This window comes from Bombus fervidus, chromosome 2 (assembly GCF_041682495.2).
Source record: "Bombus fervidus isolate BK054 chromosome 2, iyBomFerv1, whole genome shotgun sequence".
NCBI classification, from domain to species: Eukaryota; Metazoa; Arthropoda; class Insecta; order Hymenoptera; family Apidae; genus Bombus; species Bombus fervidus.
This window is the reverse complement of record NC_091518.1, coordinates 13,421,592-13,443,545: the sequence shown is the minus strand read 5'-3', so window position 1 is coordinate 13,443,545 and position 21,954 is coordinate 13,421,592. Positions and strand designations below refer to the sequence as shown.

Sequence of the window (21,954 nt, the reverse complement as noted above, 5' to 3'; positions counted from 1 at the left end):
GTGTTTCACGTAGTTATTTTTCTTTCTGAAATCGTTGATTTCCATCTACCTTGCGTTCAAGGTTCGCGTACAAAATTTACTCGTGTCAAATTTGCATTTTGACAAGTTGGATAAAATCTAAGATACTTCTAGATACTCGATAATTAATTAAGCCTCTCAGAAGCCAAACTGGTCCATCGCTTTCGTTTCATTTCTAACGTCGCTTTTCTGTACCTTTTAATTTACGAAATTGATCAACGTGGTTTCCGAGCGGCTCGATTGTCATATTCATCGGCGATCGAACCACGCGTCCAGAGAAACGATGTAAAGGGAAAACTGTCTTACCTGGAACAGAAAGAAATAGAAAACTTTAGGAGACTAGCGTATCGTTTACGCGCGTTTCTTCACGCTCATCGACGCGTTCGCGTGGCTCTCGAAATCTCACGAGGCCAAAGCGGAGGCGTGAGAGCTTAAACTCCCGCTGACCGTAACATCGCCTCGTGTAAATGCGCGTGCATGTGTGCAGCACGCCTTTAAACCTCGCCATCAAGATTTATCCCCTGGAATATTATCAGGACGTTGGGGGAGTTCGATCGTAAAACGCTGGATCGTAACGCGCCAGCCTTCGAATCGATCCCGAGTCTCCTTCGAGACCCGGGACAGTTCCTTGAACCGATTAAGGCGTTTCTCATTGAACTCTTCTTTATCTGACCTCGTGAAAACTCCAAGCGTTGTTCTTTCTATCTTTCTCGATATCGCTGACTCGAGTACATGGCCCATCGAGTAATATCTCTCTTAACGTCGCCGGTATTCGAACGCAATTACGGCGCACGAATAATTAACATCGGTGCCAAACAGAAACATTGACATGGACACTGTTGCGTTACTCGAGATGGTCCGTACGGCGTCCCTCATGGTCTGGCCGCCAAGGCCTATACATCGTTACTTATATGAATAGAGATTAAGCTAAAAAGAATCGATTTATGGTGGTTCCTTGGGTTTATTGTAGGTCAGTGTAACGATGTATAGGCCTGTAAACGATACAAACGATGTATCGCTTTGTGGATGGTCCTTAAAACAGTCCTTAGGTTCATTGCACGCTCTTACTAATTACGGAGAAAGCGGATGTTTGCCCAGCGAAATAGCAGATTTTTCCCATGAACAAGGACACCCATGAGCCACATCTGCGGCAGATTTTCTCCTTATATTTTATTTATTAACATTGGCTATAACCAATGAGCATCGCGGATCGTTACCCTCACTTTTCTACCGAAAAGTGTGAACAACGAATCCGCGTTCTTAGTTCAAAAGGGCACACCCACACCGAGCTTTCCTCCTTAATAGTAAGAGACGGGTCTATCACTGTTCTACCAATCTTCGGGCAGTCAAGTCAAACATTGTTCTTCAACATATCAAATCTAGTCAAACACTGTTCGGGCAGTCAAATAAACTAAACATTCGAGTAATCAACTACTGTACTTTCCATCACGACGAAGTCAATCAACTCCTGATCCAATAACAGGATATCGTCATCACTACTGTCTACGCGACAACAAGTGTTGTAAGTTATTGTAAATATATATATTATAGATCTGTAGACTACAGTTTTATTACAAAACAAACACGCCTATTATCTCACAAGAAATAAGGGGATCGACCTGTTCGTAGTGTCGATTATTATAATCGTAACGGGAATTTACGACTCCCGTTGACGCGCTTCAACGCGATCGCGTCTTCCCGCGACTGGACGAAAAAGCAGACACGATGAAGAGAAAGAACCTTGAACGAAGATCGCGAAGAGACTCGGAAATTTACAACTGTACGTAAGGCGACAGAAAAAACGAAGATCTTTTACGAGCGAAACTCGCGATTCGATAGCGATGATCATCAGGCGCAATAGCACGTTTGATCGCGAAATTATGCGTCGATGGCTATCGATCTTGCGGAGAAGGCAAACAGCTCGTTCGTAATCTTAGCCTCTATTACGAGGGCAGTGTTCTCGAAGGTCTGCAAATCACTATCTTTCCCAGCTGTGCGAACACGGTGATCCTTTACGCGTGAAACCAGCGTATTTGCGGCATAATCGCGAGGAACAGCGCCTATGAAAGCGATCCCCGCACGTGGTAACTCTTCTGTCGGAGAAGGAAAGCGTGCAAAATCTGCCGTTTCATGGCGATACGCCGCCTCCAGCTATTCTCGTCAGTCAGGGAATTTACGCTTTGAATGGTGAATATTCAAAGTGACTTATGATCTCGTTGAAATTCGCGTTAATGCCCTAACCGCTTGCATTGTTCTATTTTCAATATGTACATACGTAATTAACAAGAAAGAAACTACATATAGCCTGCATAGAACGAAAGTATATTTTGTCCTTTTAACTACACGAAGTACCCGAACATATATAAAAAGTTCTGTCATTTCATTCGTCTCTATAACTCTATAACTGTCATTCTGAAATTAGAAATCTCGTAGACCAGTAGCTTAACAAATTTTTATCTTCCCATTCTCCAAACACCGAAAGAGACGTCCAATTGAAAATGATGTACAGTCATCGAATCGACTTGCTGCTTCGTCAACTTGCTTTCACCCAAGAACCGTACGAATCACAGAACAAACACTCGTAGAAAAATTGTTCGAAGCTGAAAATCGGAAACCACAGAATAGGCTAGGTCCTCATCTTGGCGAACTTGTAATCGCAAACATCGTCTTCGGTGCGGTGCGGCGCGAGGGTGCCGCTGGTTGTGTTGCGTAACGCTGGCGCCAGGCCGCAGCGCCGCGGGGCCCAGCAATGACTCACCGAGACGAAGAACACTGGCCGAGGCTGACCCACCTATCGCGCAACCGAGGACCCGTCCAAGGTGCCTCGGAGACAGTTCGTGAGAGTGACTTGTTCGTCAGGACGATACGCGCCGGCTGACCTATTTTTTATTCCGTTTTGCGGCGGCCCATTCTTATCGCTGCCTCTTACGAGCCGACCGCCTCTGGAAGGACTTCAGAGAGAGAGAGAGAGAGAGAGAGAGAGAGAGACAGAGAGAGAGAGAGAGAGAGAGAGAGAGGGAGAGAGACAGAGTACCAGTTTGAGTTTTCTGGGGAAAGCTCGGTCGACCTTGACGCCAACTGCGATTCTTGACCCCCGAGGATGAAGAACACCTTGCTGCCACTTCGATGATGCTTCAGCGATGACTCTGTGACACTTATGGAGCGTAATTTCTATAGCTTGAAAGCAAGAGTACTTGTTAAGAAATCTTCAGCTCTTCAAAGGCGAATTTATTAGGACCAAAAGAAGATAATTATTCTTTAGTTTCTATTTGTGTCTCCATGACTACACGTAGTCGTTGGATTTTAAGGTTAAGTATTTAGCAAAAGACCTCATACAGTCAAAGATATTTATTCAACCTAATATCGATTGTACGCTTTAAAAAGGAAGAAAAATCGCTGAAACAAGTAACACTAGGTTTGAGGACGAAACCATGTACTACTTTTTCTTCGAACCACGTTTCGATCCTCGTGGTTCCCACAAATTCAAACCGCACCTGGTCCAAACTCCACCAGAAATTCAAATTGCCGACTCGTCTTCGAAATAACGATGCAAGTGGCGAGTACAGAGTCCACCTACGCTGGAACGATCGCGAAACTTTCAAAGTTACGGAGAAAGGCGAGCGGTTGGGTGAAATTCCTAGAGGTTGCGTAATCGAGATGGCGATGGAGATGACCAGAACTAATAAAAGGGCGGCGGAGACGATCTCGTGGAGGAGATCCGGCGGCACGGGAGCCGAAACGACGACGGGGTCTTTATTGCGCCGGGCCAGGATATAAAACTGCGGGTTACAAGGCTGAGCGAGCTCTGGCAAAACAGCTCGCAGTCGAGAGAGCCGGTCCACCGGGTTCGCGATCTCGTCGACCGACTACTTTCTTTCTCGGCCTCACGCGGCATCTCACGAGCAGTCTGACCTAAATGATCGCCGAATGCTCGCTTCGTTCGGGTTACTCGCTTTTATTTTAACGAAGCTGTAGCTGCTCCCTCGCGTACAAGTTGTTTTTCGATAGTTCGATCTTGTATTCTATCCGCGCGTTAATCTACGAAAGGTTTTTTTCAATCTCGAGAGGAACAACAACGATCGATATGATCCAAACGAATTGTATGGCGCGTAGAATACCGTGCCTTTCGACCAAGAAATCTCGCTCGTTATCGAAGGAAGGCAAAGATATCGCGGCTGGCAAATAACGCTTCGGTTCATGAGGAAGAGGCTGGCGCGCGAGCACAGTAATATGAACGCGATAATATTAATCACGGTTTCTTCTCGCGGAAGGAAGGATTATTACGGCAGAGGTGCAATCTACTAGTGGTCCCGCGCGCATCTACCGATGGCACCGCTATCGATCATTCTCCACCGCGGCGTAATACCATTGTCGAGCATGACTAATTGCCAGAGTGACCGAGTACCACGCTTGCCAATTGTAATTAACCGTCGCCCCGAGTGGAGAAGACCTTCCTTCCAACTCACGAGGGATCCCCCTTGCTGTTTCCCTTCGAGGGACAGCCGGAAGATCGAGGATCGACCGAGCCACGGGAATAAAAAACGATGAAATTCGTGCGCGCGCGCACGCCGACGACGACCCGTTATACGCGACCGGTCGCAGACTCTCGGTATGTAATTAGAGGACTCGCAAGGACTCACGGGAGCCGCAGCCCGTGCAAAGGCCGCGGCGAATTTCCGTCGCGAATCGAATTTGCACGGTCGAATTTCCAATTTCTCCGGGGGCGATTTGCATAATTTATCGGACGTAAAATCTGCGTAATGCGACGTTCAACGAGGACGCGCGTTCCTACAGCGCTGACACGCCACTATCGAAATTACATCGGGCCACGAATTAACGTAACGAGCTGACGTCGTCGTCGTCTTTCGATTCCAGTGTCCCCGTCGATGAATGCGTACAGGTCGTTTCACAGACAGGATATGTTTCACGGACGAAAGTAAAAACGTGAAATCGCATGTTTGAATGATCGTGTAACGAGACCGATAGCCGAATTGCCAATATCGCGGCGCTCCCGTGGTTGTTTCGCTATCTTCAAGAGGCTACCTTGAGGCTGAACGTAGATCTTCTCGTTCGTCGAAAAATTCCTCGTGGTTTCTGCATTCTTTGGTAATCTCCACCAATAACTTGGCGAGATATCTCGACGATGTCACCGGTGTTGAGCAAGTAATGGTTCGCTTCAAGAGTGAACTTAAATTTGTCACGGGGAATTTCGTAAGACGCATTCTTCGATGTCCAAACTTTTTAGCGACAAATTTAAACGAGCATGAAATCATCAGGAAAATCCAAATATTTAATTAAACCAAACGAAAAATCACAATTTATAAAACGTTTCTGAAAATCGTATAATATACAAAGATTTCGTAGCAGCCGATAGATCGATGGTTCTCGAGAAGCATGCCGGAAAATCGCGGGTTCCTAACCACAGGCCGTGATTACTAGCGTCGCGACAGTGTGGTATGCAGCGTCGAAAGCGACACCTCGTCGTGACAGAAACGTGACTACCAAAGGTCAGCGATGATGAAGGGAAGCGCAGCAGCACGCTCACCGGTGGAAAGGTGATCGACGTTCGATCGAGGGGGAGACTCGCGTACGCGTGGAATCGGCGGCGCTCGATGAATCTTGGCGAAGGACAACGTCCCCTTTAATTAGCGTATAAGAGGCGGCTCACACGGTGTGACTGATTGTCAGATCGTGCGTCGCCGAGGAAGTAACCAACTCGACTCTGAATCTGTACGATCCAAGAGGCCGAGGAACCGACACGGAAAATTACAAAAATCGATGATTGGCGAGGAGCGAGCACGCCGAGCGGGTCCGTGCTGTTCGTGCTCTCGGGTAGCCCCAGCAAAAACCAACAAACGAGTTTCCCCTGGTGGCTACCTCTGTCTTCCACCTTCTACATGCGAACTCGAACGACCAACGACGATTCGTAAGCGATTCCCGTAGTCGCCGGCGGCCAGAATGCCTCGAAAATACGGGCTCCTCTTCCCCGGGCCAACGTCGATATAGAAACTCGTTTCATCGCTACTCGACCTTCCCCGGCGAGAATCTTCTTCTTCCGGGCTTCTCTCCGACCACAGCGACGCGACGCTTCACGGCCTCGATAACGATCTGCCACCACCGTGCTGTCCCGGAATGTGTGCCAGCCTCGTTGCCCGTTGCTCGTCCGTCACGCGCCGCGCGCGACAAAACACCGTCACGATCGATATTCGGACCTCCATCGACCGCCGCTCTCACGGTACTCCTTTCTTTTCCCAATCGCCGTTAAGTTTCGTGGAATGCTGGACTACTGGTCGTGATTGGTAGCACTTGTTTCTTACAGGGTCGTATCTTAATGGGATATTCAAGGTTATTTATTTGTTATCCGATATTTGCTTGCAACGCATTAAAAATATTTTCTTTCAAAGATTGTTACGTCGGTCGACTCTCTACCTAACCCAGGCCACTCACCGCGGACAAGATGGCATCCAGATGTCCACACATCCTTATTGCGTACCCTGAATAGTCTTAAGGACCGACCATAAATCTCAGGAATTTCTAGCTAAGGTCCTTCAGGCCGAACAAACATGTCTTTAGTAATTCGTTTTCTAAAGTTTATTGTTTACTACGAGAAGACACGGGAAAGTTAGTTCTTCTCACGTACGATGCTTCCCACTAGCAACGTTCTATCGAGGGCGGCTAAAACCCTTCCTAGTCCACCAACATTCTTATTATCCAATCAGAAACAACGTCTACTGCCCTCACTTTCCTAACCAAAATTGTCATCAACAAATCCGATGGTCCCATGCGCTAGACACACCCATCACTACCTTTCCTCCGACACAGCATCGTCACTAAACTTTGCTTATTCTTCACCGTTAGAATAGTCAACGCATATCTGTAACGGGTCTCTACCCTTAAATCAATCACTTACTTAACTTGTACATACGCAACAGCGTAACTATCATCTTTTACAAAGTTGTTGGAATAAACATTAGTTTATACGTGTTAATTCAGTGTAAACTCAATTGAACCACCCTTATTATCCTAATAGAAATAAGGAGATCGATCAGTTCGTGGCGTCGATTACCTAATCGTAACGGGAATTTACGACTCCCGTTGACGTGTTTTCTCGCGATCTCTTCGCGAATGGTCGACTAAACGAAGATGGTCCATTTCGAATGAAAATTTGGAGATTTTTTCTCAGCTGTCTAGTAGGAGTAAACGACAGTTGCCGACAAAATGAATCGGCGGTACAATAACCTCCGGGAGTTTTCTCCCCTTGACGGGTTCCTGTTGCTGCTGTCGAACGAGCGGGCAGTAAATCGACCGCTCGGCTCATGTCTTCCGTCCCTCCTCGTCGCGCGAAGGCGTATACCGAACGAAAGCGTTCGATCAGAAAAACTGTCGGCGAGGCGTACACGTCGCATCGCGAACCACTATGTACGAAGATACGTCAAGATTACAAAGATTAATCTCCTACGGGAAGGAGAAACGCGTTCTCTGAAAAATTGCCGCGAAATTCATCGAACCGTCGACTAACTTTGTTCGCGGTGGAAAAGAATCTTCCGGAAACTCTAGACAGAATACGCCCGATTTTTCTTTTCCATTTTCATTGCGTTCCAATAGCGTTGCATCTCGCAATTTCTTAAAAACTGTTCCGAAATTGTAGTCTTCTCGCGTTTAAAATTTATTTCCTAAGTGTAAACGCCACGTAGAAAGCTTTCTTCAGTAGTTCGATAAAGAAACTCATAGCGTTCGTGATACTTTTAACAACAGTTTATCGCCTTGTTCGAGGTCTCTTGCCGAGCTTCGTGCATTTTCATAATTTCATCGAGGCCGGGTCTATCAATTAGATAAAGAGTACGGGTGTTGGGTATCTAATGGAAAGTCCGGTCCGCGAGATCCATTAGACGATAGCGTTTCTGGTATTTTCGACAATAACTCAGCAACCTTGTTACCGAGTTGATATCTATGCATCGGCTTTTAGCGGGAAGCGTATTAAACGAAACGGTTAAATTAGAAGAACCACAAACTGTCGGTATAAATCCCGGTGATAAGATATATCTGCAGATAAAACGAGTCGACGTCGCAGAAAGCTTTCCAGTGAAAATAATTTCGAACGTGTTAACGATCGTTGTATAGAAACCAGATGACATTAAAAGAATTGTCATTGGCTTTAACTGCGCGAATGATGAACGTGTCCCGTTTGTTTATGCCTGACTGAGATTTTCTTTCTTTTTCGAGATACGTGACTGGTACCAGCGACAATGATCTATCTCGTGTTCCTTAACAAACCTATGTATTTAATAATAAGATTCTCCCTTCCTCGTAGCAACAACTGTTGCTCTAAGCTTTGTTGAAGCAACAACGAGAAAGTTGTTGTCGCATGGTCCGAAAAGTATTCAACGGATATCAACTTGCAGAAACAGCTTGTCTACAGTAAAGCGACGTAATCAGAGGGGCACTTGAATTTTGTTTCGTTTTCAAAGCGATATTTCTTCCTACTAACAAAATTTCCATGTGCAAATTCGTAGCATAACGACCGACAACGTTCGCAGGAACATTTGTTTCTGTTGCATCGCGTAGCCCGTGTACTTGTTATTTTTACCAGGCAGCAAGCAGCGATATTTGTTCACGGCAACGAAAAAGCAAAAAGACATAGAGAAACATTGGGCAACAAGCGGCAGCTTTTTCAGGAAACATTCAACCTCGACAAAAAGTTTCTCGTTGTTGGTTGCGCGAGGACGCAGCTTTGGAATCCTGCGTACACCGGAACTCACACAGACGACTAGAAAACAAATCAATCGTCGTCGATGCAGAAACATTCCTATCCCATCGAGCGAACTCCCACAGCAAGCATCGTCGACCGAACGAACGAAAGCGCCAGTGTTGTACGAAAAAAGCGTCCGCAGGGCGCACGAAGGCAGGAACTCGTATCAGGCCGAGGCTTTAGAGAGCAGTAAAGCATCGAGTGGAAACGTCGTCCGTGGATCCCGCGACGCGAACAGCCGCAGGCAGTGGCATAACGAATGTCCGGTAAAACATGACCGCTCGCTCGAAACGCGATGCGCCATGCCGAGGGATCGGGCGGACGCGAGTCGCGAGCCCCGCAAGGACGACCACGAGAGAAGAGTACAGTACCGGGACACGGCAGTTTAGACATCGATTTGCAAGGGAAACTCGATAGAAGAGAACTGCTGCAGGTCGTCGTTATGCGCAGCCAAAAGAAAAATGCCTGCGCTCCTGTTCGCTCGATGTCCGCGCGGCGCCCCCTTGGTCGTAGCCTCTCGGAATTTACGAGCCGGCAGACAGCGAGGATCGACGACCGATACACGTCCAGATCCTATCTAACGGGTGTCGTCCGCGAAACTGACTTACGAACTGACGCAACCAGTCGGTTTGCGAGAGGGATCGCGAGATACGCGGTGATTCGTGGAACGATCTGCGAGACGACGTTCTCTCAGATTTAAAGGCACGGAGGGCGGAGTTCCAGGCCGAGTTGGTTCCTTAAATCGAGCGGTGCTTAAGACGACGTAGGATCGATCGTATCGCTCACTATGTACACGATAAAATGCTACTACAGTCGTCCAGTACAGTAGACCATTAGTCCAAACTATACAAACTCCTAATACGCAAACCGCCAATAATCGTAGTAATCGTATTTACGATTTTCTTAATAATACCACCACGCTACGCGTCGATATCAAAGGGACGATCGCACAGGATAGTCGCACAACGGTCGCCTGAATTTCGCATCAGTCGGATATCAGGTAGGTTGTCGCACGGTCTAATTTGCTTATCGGGAGAAAGAGAGTGTTGCGACTGGAACGCCGGCGAAAAGGCATCACGGCAAATTAATAAAGGCCAGCCGACGGGATAAGATACGGGTCCCGTGACGGGAAGACGAAAAGTGCAACGACATGGCGAGCCACCGCAACGAGATTCACAGATCCTCTTAGCCGATGACGCTGCAATTTATCTCGCGATCGTGGCGTTACGCGCGCTAACCCCGCGCCGATCATGTCCGTCGTGGAACGTTCGATTGTATAACGCGTTGCGCAAGAAGACCGCGCGGAATCCTCCGGCGACTTTTCGCCGCGTCCACCCTACTGGTAGCTGCTTGACGGGCTATCGCCAACGAGAGCAGAGGAGAAAAGAAGAGAGAAAGAAAGAGAGAGAGAAAGCGAAACGGGCAGGAGGAAACACGGTGGTGATCTCGCGGGAACAGCGAGGGAGGAGTAGCGAGAGAAGAAGGGAGGAAAACGGAAAGGGAGAGGGAGGAAGAGAGAAAGAGCACATCAAAAGAGCACGACATTGGTCGGGCTCCCTGGAGACCCGGTGGCGGCGAGGGCAACCGAGGCCAGGAGCCACCTCGTGTATCGGTATGAGGACGAGGAACGAGTCATCGAGGTAGTCCGGCCGATTCCTGGTAGGGCCGGCTAAGACGTGCCTCGAGAGACAACTAACCGGCAGTGCTATGCCGTCTGGACCAGCTCCTCCTCGATATGACGCTTTGTATCTTCTCCTCCTCCTCCTCTTTCTCCTCCTCCTCGTTGACTCGCTCTCTCGGTGTCCTGGCTTCGTTCCTCCGTTTTCTTCCGTCTCGTACGCGTCGCCTCGCTCGCAGCAGACTGGCAGGCAACTCCGTGCTGTCAGAAAAAGATGATTCTCCGTTGCACGTGCAGATAGCAAATCACGGTTGCATCGCTCGACCCTGTCGCATATCGGAGAACGTCCTCGTACGGTCGCCGCTTCAGTTATGCTCGCGCGATGTGCGAAAATCGTGTTTATTTATGAGTTACTAGATGTGCGTTTGGCAGGTTTCGCCTGGATCTTTCAGAGTTTGTCGGAAAATATAAGATACGATCTCCGAGTAGCAGCCTAGCTCACCTTTCGCTCAATGAAGACCTCGTTCGTCGAAAGCCAAAAGGTCATGCTCCTTCTAGAGACGTACTTGGTAGAACTTGAAAAGGGATCGAGGCGCCAACGTTGTGCGAAAAGTGATCGAGTCTTCCGCTTCCTCGACCGATCTCTGTTCGAGGAGCAAATAGAGGTAGGAGGCATAGCGAATGACGAAGCACCTGTAATGCTTGTCCTCGACGAGGCACTCGGCGCTCTAGCACAATTATCATCCATTTACCGGCCATCAAGCAGTTAGGGACGATTACGGCTATCATAGTCGGTTTCGTCAGCGACGCTCGAGCAAACGAGGGTGACGGACGACCGGTCGTAATGGCGCTCGTCGCGCGCAGCCCATCAAACGATTAGCGGATCCACCTGTCATCGTAGATCCCAACCGCTCCCAGCGACGCAGCCCCATTATCATCGCATCAAGGCGCCCTAATGCCGCGTATCCGCTCTACACCGATCGCACAGGCTCGACTCCTTCGTGAAACTCGCTTGTTGACCTTACGAAACGCTTTCAACAACTAGGATACACGCTTTTTCAGCAAAATGTCACGATACCCAACGAGAGATCGAGATCTCTCGACCTATGAGAAATGACGTAACGTATGCAAATGCTGCATCTATTAACCCTTTGCATTCGAAATTTCATCCCGAGTAGTTTATTCTCGGTAAACAACTATTAACATCGATATATTTATATTAAATTAAAGAAGCACGGGAGAGAATGCATTTTATACGATAAAACTGGAAAGAAACGGACGAAATAGAATAATCTAGTCGATACAAAGCACGAACGGATCTCTTTCCTTCGAAAAGAGAACGTTACCGTTACGCGCCACCCCATCTACGGCTATTATTTACGACTGAATGTTGTATTTTATCGAACGCTTATTTCACGCAGCAAAACGATTAACGAGCCGACGAGGAAAAAGCTGGAACCGGCAGAAAAATATCTAATCTTGACGCCGCGGCGCGTCCTGAACGTCGTAAAACATTTCCCGCGTCGACAGATCCGTCAGCTGATTGCGCCAACGAATTTTTACCGGAGCACTTCTTGTGCCGGGGGGATACCGCGCGCCGGTTGCGCCACGGCGACACACGTATACGTATGTATGGGTGAAACGCGAGGCGACCAACCGAAGGTAGACCGGAGGTTTTGCGCAGGAGGACGAACGAGGACCCCGGTGTTCTTCTCTCAGTTTCATCTCTTTTCTTCGTTCGCCTTCTCTCTTTTTCCCTCGACCGTGGCCAATGAATGCCGATCCACTGATGCGTCGTCGGCTGGTTTGACGAGGCCTGATGGATGCTCCTGGAATCCCGGGACTCCGCTCGGACGCGAGCACGCAACGAGCAAAATCGCGGTTTAAATCGGCAACACGCGCTGTTAGATATTCCCGGACCGGTCAGACCCCGATACAAACGATCGCCGCCCCTATTGTGTGTATCGGACACTGTACACCTAAGCCAGTCACGGTCCGTTTCGATAGAGCTGGAAATACCGGCCAGCGAACCGATATCGCCGCTCGATCCATCAGGACCTGGATTCCTGTCAAGACTGGTTCCTCCTCAGAGAATGCTGACATTGGTGCTCGTCTCGCGAGCGCAAACACGCCAAGCGCGAACTTTCGTCGGTATTTGGAGAACCGTATCAAAGCTACACGATGTCTAATTCGTTTACGAAGAATATTAGATACACGCGAAATTCATAAATTTTGATGTCATCGAGAAGAATTTCTTTGTAGAATTTGCGAAATTGGACTGTAATAGAATATTGCTCTCATTGATGTTCGAAATACCCATATCCATGAGAAGCGATATTAATACGTTCAAGATATAGAAATTAGGATAGTTAGAGTAATCTAATTTCGTTTAATAGCATCACGGTGGAATCTTTGATTCGTAACATCGACAACTCCACCCAGCCTATGACGCAGGATATCTTTCCATCGATAATTCAAACCGGAATTGGCCCTGTGATAAAATCCTCCTATTGAGGGTTCTGAGGAGTGTACGAAGCGACACAGGTCGCTGCCGCGAGTGATTTACCGAGGAGTAAATTCAGACGAGCACCGAGTCTAATTAAGATCCGAATGGCTGGTCACAGGACCGTTCTGGAAACGAATCATACATTTGTTACGAGCTTACGCAAAAGAGGAGCAGTTTCGAGGAAACAAATTAGCGTCCCGTTCGGTCCAATTATTCCGCGCTTTGAGGAAGTGGCGTGAAAAGCCGCGCGCCGTGACTTCTATTTTCGCGCTTTCGTTCCGCCGCGATGTAACAGAATGAGGAATGAGGCCAATTAAGCACTATATCATTAGGGGCGACGCGGTCGAGACAAAGTTCGTTTTCCTGCCGAGTAAATCATCCGCGGCTTTTGCTTAGCTAAAACCAACGTTCACTCGATGCTTTAATGGTACTCGCGCACGGATTTCAGCGTTTTGTGGCGTCTGATGGATTATGACATTGAACAGATCTGTTTCTGATCTTCGGAATGTTCGCCACAACTTGGGATTTGCATCGGACGGTGAACTTGCCAACTGTGTTGGAATCTTCTGCGTTTACGTTAAGCAAAAGAGATACTATTCGGTAGCCTTGTTTAAAATTGATGTTTTGACTGTATCTTCGATTACACAGGATCTCGGAACGCAACACAACTTGAAATTCTTCGCCTAATGAAACCACACAAATCGCGCTCAAGGCCGTAAATCCCTCGAGATAAAAAGCTTGCGATCTCATCGGTACAGAGGAAGAGGAGGAGGAAGAGAAACGACGCGTTAAAGCTACAACTTAGTAGGTAAGAAGAGAAGGAAGATCCATCGGTGGTTGTGCACCGTGCACGCGAACAGCGCGGATCGAAAACGCGAGTAGTATCCCGTGGCGAGATTAGTGAAGCTTCCAAGTTGCCCCATTAAGGAAACGGCGACGTGGCCAACGGATGATTCGTCTAAAAACGCCGCTTCAGCCCCGACGGATTCGTCCGAATTAATATGCGAGCGTTGGTATCTCTCATCCCGTCTACGCGGCGATATTAAAAGCTTGGGGCCGCGCGCGCGTCGTTAACGCTAAAGCGGTAGCCAAGAAAAATCGCCTAGCCCGATCTGGGAATAATTCATCTGTCAGTACTTGAAAACGGGGCGCGCGCGGCTTATGGGAGGGCGCAGGTGCGCGCCTATTAAACGTCGGCGACGAAAACGAATGACGCGAATAAATCTATTCGTAAATAATTCAAAGCGAGGAAGAGAACGAACGATTGCAAAGGAGTGCCTTTCAGATCGCGCGCCATTATTGTCGTTTCAGCCCGGTGAACCCGACTCGCAACCCCTGACCTCACTGCCTATCGATCTACCGCGAGGATGCTCTTTCGAGCGCATCCAGCGTTGTCAGCCTGATCGAGTTTTAGGATTCTATTGCTCGAGGTTAATCAGAGAGGTTGTACGAAGGCTGGTGTAATTGCGAGAAGATATCGGAAGAGAAATGCAGGCGGTTTAACAATCGAGCGTGACTGCTTGCGAACACGCTGCTCTTCGATTTTAGGATATTTATTGCTACCTCTTCGATCGAGAATGACTTTCTAACAAGTTACAAAGAAGCCTGTGCGATTCCTATTTCTTGACAACGATAGAAATAGGCTATAGGTTAATAATCGACGTCCCACGAGGAGACGCGTAGAATCTCGCGGTACGGCAGGCCACGATTCCCGAGGGAGAAAGGCGCAAGAACGGAACAGGCCCGTGATCCAAGCAAGCGTCGAACGCATCCACCTAGCTGGGTACCATATTGTAAACGAATCGTCGTGCGAGCTAGACGATCGACGTCGAAGAAGAAGAACAGGTGGAAGGTAGTAGCTCGCAGCGGCCGTTACCACCCCGTTTCCGGGAACCGAGAGAGACAGAGACAGAGAGAGAGAGAAAGAGAGAGAGAGAAGAGAGCGAGGTAAGCGGCTGTCCGTGTGTCCAGGTAGGCTAGAATAGTACCTAAACTGCTGGAAAGCCGCGCGGGAGGATCAGTGTGCGCGCGCGGCAGTAACCCAAACGACCGACAATATAGCCTGTACGCGTCGCCGATAGAAAAAGGGGGAGGCGAAGAGGAACGATCTTCCACGTTTCCAAGTCGCGTTATTATCGCTGATCACGTAGCTACTTAGAAGCGGCTCTTCTCTCTCCGTGGCTTTTATACCGTAGGCATCTCTACTGGGCAAGGTAGTCGGGTGAGCCAGCCTGGTTTTACTCGTTCGGTCCCTGCTGCTTCAGCTACCGCATCCTCCTCCCGGCATCTTTCTCCCTCTTTCCCTGCCCGATCTTTATTCCACCTCCTTCTACCGCTTCTGCTTTTGCTGCTGTGGCTGCTGCTGTGCTTCTTCTTCTTCCTCCTCCTCCTCCTCCTTCTATGCTGCTGCTGCTGCTGCTGCTACTGGCCTCACCGATCTCGCGCTGGTTCTCATTCCACGCGTTGCGCCAGCGGCTTTGTAGGTATTTGTGCCTCGGTGCAGACGAGCAGTCCCGGCTCGGCCAGACAGCGCTGCGCCTTCGCGAGCTTCCAGGAATTGGTGCGCGCGGGAAGAAAGGAGACGCTTGCCTCGCGGTGTGGAGAAAAGCGCGAACTGTGACGAACGGGACGAAGAGGGGATCGGAGAAGCCGTAGGGTGACTAGACGGTGGGAACCTTTCCCGGCGAATGAAGGCAACCCGACACGTCCTATCGGCCGGTCTTGTTTTGACGCCGAGTCGGCCGAGGTGCATCGACCTCAAAGGTCGTCGTGCCATCCCTGCCAGACGGAAAAGCAGCCCGATCCTCCGCTTCCGTTGCGCTCGCGCCGGACCCGCACCGCAAAAAGGTAACCCTTCCGCCACGTGTACCGACACCTGCCGTGCTCTGGGAACGTCACGCTCGACCAAGCTTTGCTAAACGTCGCCACTTTTTGGATAACGGGATAAGAACCGTCGTAGAGGACGTGTGTGGATACGTTTCTACCGTTAGTTAATAACCTTAGATAATTTCCTGACTATCCTTATTCGCGATTCTTCGTCGAGAATCTAGAACATCGACGCAACTTCCGGCGATCGATCATCGGTGCAACTTCCGGCGTTCGAAGATCGTGACGCGACTACTAACGAGACGAAGCTCGAGAGTGGCTTTCCACGTCCCGGTTTCTGCGTCAACTAACCACAAAGTGGATGCCGTTTCACCCTGACAGGGCGCAGATACGTTTGCTGAAATAGTAGACGCCTGAAAGGAGTTACTTCGTCGATAACGCAATAACGCGTTCCCGGTCGACTCTGGCGACTGGCTTCCGTTTCGTCGTTTTGCGCTTTCAGAGGCGTTAACCGGCTACGCCGTGGTAATAAATATCATGTCGGACTTTTAAAGGAATTATTTCCCCGGCGCAGTCGCGGCCACGAGAGAGGGCTTACGAGCTAAATCCGCTTAAATTACATGCACATCGGAGCGATCATTTAGCAAAACAGTAACGCATGCCTTCGACTCTCGGGGCGTCCACGCTGGACGGTGACTTTTATTCACCGGGAAGAGAAGGCCTCTTCCTTCTTTCGCGGTGGGAGAGACGCGAGCTGGACTAGGCACCACAATAACTATCAAGCGGAGCTTATTGTCCTTCCTTCAGGGATGCCCCGGCCAGGGCCAGCCGAGGGGTAGCCCATTGTTGAAGACATACGCGTGTACGTCCGGCAATACGCAGCCGCCTTCTCTCTCGCCGCTCAAGATCTATCGTTGGAATTTGCGTATGTAGATTAACTCCCCTGCCGGGGCCTATTGTTCCCCGAAGAAAGAGGCGAGGACGAGCAGGGGGCCGCGAGTATCTCTCCAGAGGTATACACCCGCTCGTTAAAAGGTGACTTTGCCGGAACAGAGAGATGCCGGTGATGAGGAACGCGCTCGGTCTCGGTTCGTTTCAGTTTGCCCGGATATCGCGCCACTGCACTCTCCTTGATAGCTGATTGCACACGGGCAGCGCAAGTATTTACGGAGGAACGATGGCAATTTAGAGGTCAACGAGCGAGCCTATGGATCAACGTTACGACGATTAACGGCTGTTTGCATCGAACGACTCGGATTTCAATTTTCTAACGATGGATAGAATTTTCTTAGATCAGACACCGCTGTATTTATCGAGAGCGACACGAGAAACCAAAGAATCGTAAGTGTACCGATCGTATTTTCCTCTTCCGATCTTCGTACGATACCACGTTTGTTCCATATCAAACGTACCGTGTCTAAACGTATGTGATAGTCTTTCAGATAGATCAGATGGAAAGAAGCGACCTTAAACGTCAGCCAACAAGATTTCGATCGAACCGACGGTATCCGGTGATCGGTGACTGCCATTCGCGTGAAATCAGCGCGGCGCGGAATTTCTGAAACCTATGCGCACTGCAGGCAAGAAGAACATCGAAGGCTAAAATACAGTGGCAATTACTTCGGCGGCGACATGGCCTGGACCAATTAAAGGCGGAGAGCTCTCGGCGAGCGAGGACATCCCGCGACCCGTGAAATCTAATGCGATCGAACCGCACAGCCACCGGTTCTCTTCTCTTTCTGGCCTCTTCTTCACGGTGTCCGCTCGCCGGAGTACGCGCGTGCGTGTGCGCTCTCGGCTGCGTGCGTGTCCGGGTTCGTAATAAAAAAATTGACGACATCGCCACCGCGCCGGCGACACGACGGCTCCCCGCCGACCAATAGCTATTGATCAGCGGCTCTCTTGTGCCGAGCGTGGCCGACGGCTCTGGAAACCGCGCAACAGATCCTTGGGCCGAGCAATTCGAAAGGGACTGCGCACAAGCTTGCCCCTTTAAAGCTGTTCACAATTTATTTCAAGCACCGCCGTTACAACGCTTCTGTTTCCGTTCACGATCCCACGCTGCTCGAGATTTTCCAACGCATCGGCGATCCGGCGGATTTCAGCTACGCAAAAACGAGAATTTCCGACTCGTGTCGAATCGACGTGACTCGAGATTTTCGGTAGATTCAACGTGACTGGAAATTTTTGACGGTATCGACGTTCGAGGTATAAAGTAGAATTAACCGACCGAAGTTTTCGGGTTCCAGGAGGAATCGCGGTGACTAGGGACTCTTCGATTCGATCGACGTGGTTGAAGATTTTCAATAGAACCGAGATGATCAGGTGCTTTCGGTACTCGAAAATAACTCGATTGACTTTTTGTGGTATAATTTTCAGGTCGTTGAATTTCACTGTAGCGCGTGTAACTTTACGAATGATTCGACCATCGATAACCAGACTGTACAAGCCCCGACAAAGTCGCAGGTAGGAGATTGTCATCGTTGACAATCGCACGAACTATCGACGCGTAACTTATACCTGCTTCACGGTTGAAAGTCGCAGGTCGCGCAGGTGGTAATAGGTAGACTCGACTCGCTCGTTCGTTATCCACGACGTTGTTCTGCATCGTTTACGAGCTCGATTATCGTCCGAGAAATCATCGACTTCGACGTGGGTCTTCTGGCGAACGATACTTTAAAGCGTTAAAAGGATGCTCGTTTGCGCTAATATTCCTCGTACTTTCGATTTTATTCTTCGAGAATTCCTTCGTGCACCAATTCCGCGTTGCATCGAAACCAAGATGATCGATAGAATTCGAGGGATTCAGGAAGAAGACGATGAACTCGCGGTGGAACCGCGATCGAAGGAAACCCTTTACGAACGATTTACGATTTCCTGAGCAGACGAAACGCAACGATTATCGTTTACAGCCGGTGAAGCGCCGTTATTAGGCCTCGTTCCGACTACCGAACGTAGATGAGACAATCGTGAGAACGCAATTGAGTCTCAAGCAACGATCCAGTCAAGGATTTGCTCCAACGTGCATCATCCTATCGGTGCATCGGATTCTGCAGTCTCTTTCATGGTCTTCGAAATACGTAATGGCTATTTTTCCGAATAAAAGAATCGATTGTGTTCGCGATAAGACGTTCGACAAACGTGTAATCAAATAAAGGCTCGTTCGAGCGACGGTGCACACCTTTACCTTTACTTTATTGCCGTTTACAGACTGTTTACACTAGAAACGAACACAGTATCGCCATATACGATCCGTTCGCCAGCGAACCGCGCGATTTGAATAAGCGCCGAGTTTGAAAACGTTTACGCTGAGAAGAATGCGTTTTCTCAGACGTACGATAATTATCTCACCGTGAACCAACATAAGAGCACAGATATCACACAGAGACAAAAAACTTCCACATTGTACAAGTGCATCGAGGAAGAAAAGGGACGAAGAGAGCATCGCTGTTGGTTGTGCGTGGGAATGCGTTTCCATTAAATCGGTCGATTTCTTGCCGGTCACAGACGTGACGTCGAACGCGCCTCGAAATCGAACATAAAGCACGGTAACGATTCTCGGTCAGGATGTCGTGGACTTTCTAGGATGCTTCTTCGGGGTTCGCTCGCCGCTTCGATCATCGATCTTCCGCGTCTGGTCTGGCCAACGCGGTGAACGGTGACACGGAAGGCGTCGCGAGCTTGATTTATGAATATTTTTCTCGAAGACAGGTATATATCGTGTTGTATGCGGTACGGTACCCGTTCGACGTGCTCGAGAGCCGATGATTTTCGATGTTGATTTAGTAGAAGGTGTAACGACGGTCGATCATGTCCGTGTTACGAAATTATTCTTGGGAAGAAGACTAGACGACGTTACAAGACGCGATAAGGTATCGTAGGAATCTTTTTGCGCCATTCTCGGATCACGCGCAACATTCAAAATTCAATCACTCGCTATAAACAATCGCCGCGAAATTCCCCTTGCCGCGATATTCGAATGCAAATTAGATGTCATCGTGGATGGTGATCAAATAATTGGATCAATCGTATACGAAACGCGATAGCTGCGTTCTTCCTTTAATCGGCAAGCCTTCGCGAGTTAATCAATTAAATCAAATTACCCGTCACGCAAAATATCCAACCTAGAAACGCCAATTTTGGATCGGAACTCTCTATCTCCCTAAACCAGAAAGTTCGCTCCGCCGACAGAAGCGATGAAGGAGGGTTTAAAAGGAGCAGAGAGCAGGGTCCGCGCGAGGCGTGTTTCAAAATCGCGGCACGACCTTGCCGGCGAGGACGCCGCGTTTCTCCGATCGCGTTGTGCCCGATCGGTGCCTCTCGATCCCCGTCGATCGGCCGCGGTCCCGTCCAGCTGACCGATGACTAAGATTACACGGCATCGGCCGATTGTAATTGGCTCGTGCAAAACCTATCGCGTGCGCTTGTCTCTAAAACGCAGTAAATCAGCAGACGGGTTAAGGATCGCTTATAAATAACCAATTAGAGACACCTGCGTGTTCGTGCTCCCGCGTCCAACACAACCAACCTTATATCCCGGCGGAATGCAGATGCGCGACTCTCGCTTTGATCTTTATTCTTACGCGGTCTCGTGCCGCTGTCCTTTGTATCGACAGGTATATATACCAGCTGGCATTTGTACCGGCGGACATTTTGAAAAAAACGCGATGCTGATTAATAGGCGAACTCTCTGGTGTTTCCACGAGTCCTCCGACGAGATCCTGGCCGCGAAAGCTCGCGTCGTTTCACGGACACACCTGTGTTTCACGGACAATTCAGGAATCTACCAGGATTTCTTCGCAGAAGCAGGAACTGGATTCGATGAATGGGGAAAGACGCGAGTTCTATGCCTCTTGTTCGTTCTTATTCGAATGTCTAGCTTCTATCTTGCATGTTGTCGATAGACACGGTGGGTGAAATATGAGAGAAAGCGTTGCTACCGAATATCGATCTGACTGTTTGTTCAAATCGATCGTGTTAGATAGGCGGTGATATTTCTTTAATATCTCGGCGCCTTTAAGTTTCAACATCGGTATCCTAACTATGGTTAAACGTAGAGAATAGAGGCAAGAAAATCTCACCTATGAACCCTCATTCGCTGGATGACGCTCCGCGAACCGGCGGAACAAACAAAAAGCGACGCGAGTAGAGGACAACGAGGACAGCTAGCCGGTAGGCGATCGACGACACAGAGAAAAGAGAGGGACAGCCAGGTAGAAGAAGAAAGAACAGAGGGAACGAACACGGCGTACACGGTGCGCGGATCTTTGTTTGTGTTGATCGCGGTACAACACGCCACGCAGAGACACATCTGGCCGCGTGGGAAGATCGCGCTCCCATTCTCCAACGACCACGACGAATCATGGATAGGTTTTTTCTATTTTATCGAAATTCCCGCGTCTCCCTACGATTATCTGTTACCATTATTATCTACGAAACCAAATAGGAATCGCGTGTCGTGAGAGCACACTGTAGAAAACGCATCAGCTTGTCCACGTGAATCTTATAGTTTCTTAGTACTCACCCGCACAAGCCAATACTTGTTAATCAATAGCGTGTTCGTTTTCATTGAACTTTTTAAACGATTGTAAATAGAAGTTGGACAATTAATAAAATTTGCCGAAGAAAGGCATCAAGTTAATTCGAAACGAACACGATAGGATTACCGAGCCGTAGTCGGACCACGCATCGTCCGCTCTTATCCTTATCTCGGCGCGGTAATTGAATTAAGTCGCCTCGTTATTTCCCGCGGTAATCTTGTGTCCGCACGGGGCGGCATCGCCACAGCGAATTCTTGGCGAACGACTCTTTGCTTTATTGCCTGATACAATTTGTCCAGAGGTCCGTTTTATTTATCATACCGTGGACGCTTCCGAGAAGCCAGGCCTGGCTGCTCGATAAGTCTCGTGAAAAGAAGCAGGACGAGAAGCAGCGACGAGGAACAGGGGTAGGTGGAGGGTTGCGAAGGCGGGCAGTCACTTTAATTTACACCGTCCATGATTTATCCCGCGGCAGCGTCACTTCCGTCTGCAACTCGCCCGCCTGCTCCCCCCCCCCACTCTTTCTCTCTTATCCCCGTGACTTACTCTTTTTTCTTCTCGTTTTCGCCGCGAGTTTTCGGGAGAGCCTCGCGGTTTTTGATTTACGATCCGACCTTCGAGGCAACGGCATGGAAAGGCTGACTCCGGAGGAAATGGAGAGGAACGCGACACTGTACGTGGCCGTGCGTACGACAGA

At 49.0% G+C, this 21,954-nt stretch overlaps 1 protein-coding gene across 8 annotated transcripts in view; it reads right to left on the bottom strand.

Annotated features, from left to right (window-relative positions):
- Positions 1–21,954, bottom strand: part of LOC139997945 (uncharacterized) — a 281,403-nt gene that overhangs the window by 107,422 nt on the left and 152,027 nt on the right. For 6 of the 8 annotated variants that reach the window (XM_072022036.1, XM_072022035.1, XM_072022041.1 and 3 more), the window contains exon 3: positions 214–324. The exons of the other annotated variants lie outside the window; for them this stretch is intronic. In XM_072022036.1, the coding sequence (XP_071878137.1) occupies positions 214–271 (58 nt within the window). In that variant the 5' untranslated portion in view covers positions 272–324. The remainder of the gene's footprint in view (positions 1–213; positions 325–21,954) is intronic. 8 annotated transcript variants of the gene reach the window in all.